This window comes from Electrona antarctica (genome assembly GCF_951216825.1).
Source record: "Electrona antarctica genome assembly, chromosome: 8".
Taxonomy (NCBI): Eukaryota; Metazoa; Chordata; class Actinopteri; order Myctophiformes; family Myctophidae; genus Electrona; species Electrona antarctica.
The window spans coordinates 57,954,745-57,956,464 of NC_136789.1; the positions used below are offsets into that span (position 1 = coordinate 57,954,745).

A 1,720-nucleotide genomic window follows, 5' to 3' on the forward strand; every position below is an offset into this window, starting at 1 on the left:
TCGTCGCTCTGTTCCGTGCACGAGCGCTCTCAAATGATGTGCACGGATGCTGTAGAATCTGGAAAAAATCATGGTCCACACACACGCGACATATGTATGATGTCATAGAATGCCCAAATATGGCCATATGACATCAGTTATGTCCATGTTTGGATATATTGACCGCTTACTTAAACCTTGCTTACTTAAGATTTACTACAACTCCGTTCACTTCATGGGGCTAGTTAATGACAGCTCTTCTACATAGACTTCTATTGGCGAAGAGTGACAAAGGCCTGAAACAGATGTTTACGGAATGCATTGGAGTCTATGGGCTCGCGCGAGTGACAAACGAGTACATGAGCCACGTGACCGGGCTGTTTGCTGCCCCCTCAATGACAGCACTCTGAACCTTTCTATCCGTCACGTGAGTCAACCATGAGCTTCACAGTCGAGCAAAGAGGAAATCTCAACACGTCGAGCTACCGTCTGTTTTTCAAAGACGCCGATGGCAAGTACATCTCGCCGTTCCACGACATACCGATGTATGCGGACGAAGAACAGACCCTCTTTAACATGGTGGTCGAGGTGCCGAGGTGGACCAACGCCAAGATGGAGATCGCTACGAAAGAAGCCCTGAACCCGATAAAGCAAGACGTGAAGAAGGGTAAAGTGCGCTACGTGGCCAACGTATTCCCACATAAAGGCTACATATGGAACTACGGAGCGATACCGCAGACGTGGGAGGATCCACGCCACAAGGACGCAGACACCGGCTGCTGCGGAGACAACGACCCGATGGATGTCTGTGAGATCGGGACGAAAGTGTGTTCCCGCGGCGAGGTGGTCAAGGTGAAGGTTCTCGGTGTTTTGGCAATGATCGACGAGGGCGAGACCGACTGGAAGGTCATCGCCATCAACATAGAAGACCCTGAAGCCAGAAGCTTGAACAGCATCAGTGACGTGCAGAGACTGAAACCTGGCTACCTGGAGGCCACGGTCGACTGGTTCACCAGGTACAAGGTTCCAGACGGGAAACCAGAGAACCACTTTGCCTTCGACGGACAATTTAGAGACAAAGACTTTGCCGTCGAGACGATCAGGAACACTCACAGCTTTTGGAAAGCCCTCGTCTCCCGACAGTCCGACGCCGTCGGAGGATTGAACTGCAAAAATATGCGCGTGTCGTCCGGTGAAAGTCCTTACCGCTGCTCAGAGGCCGAGGCCAAAGCTGTGCTTGACAAGACGAGTCCTTGTGGATCAGATGAGCCCGTCCCCTCTACAGTCCACCAGTGGTTCTACTATGAGAGGAAGAAGTAACCCATGAGAGCCACCTTACATGGACCAGAATGAATGTGTCTCTCAGACTTGAAGATGTAGTAGCTCTATATGCCCAGAGGGCTTTACGTGTAGATTGGTGATACTGCATCGGGACTCGGGAGTGGCTTATTGGCTTATTGGTTAACTTTTTCGCTGCCATCTACGTTTATAAAAGTAGCTAGGCTATCGGTACCTACTGGTGCTATCTACGCGCATGTTCGTAGACAACCGTATACTCCATATGTAAAAGCAGCGACCGTCTAGTTACCTTTTAGCATTGCTCCGGTTAGTATGGAGAGCCTCCGTCACCACCAGCTTGGGATCTGGGATTTTTAAATCCAGCTCCGTTGAGCCTCCATTAAAACAGAATTTTCAAAGCGCTGTATCTCTAAAGCTTCAAGCGCTGTCCATGGTGAGCCGT

General features: G+C 50.3%; 1 protein-coding gene across 1 annotated transcript; it reads left to right on the forward strand.

Moving 5' to 3' along the window:
* Positions 1-417: 417 nt before the first annotated feature.
* On the forward strand, positions 418-1,299 carry LOC306928878 (inorganic pyrophosphatase-like; the record flags this gene model as incomplete). The annotated part of the gene is made up of 1 exon (XM_079509154.1): positions 418-1,299. The coding sequence occupies one exon, from the start codon at positions 418-420 to the stop codon at positions 1,297-1,299; it is 882 nt and encodes a 293-aa protein (XP_079365280.1).
* Positions 1,300-1,720: the final 421 nt, after the last annotated feature.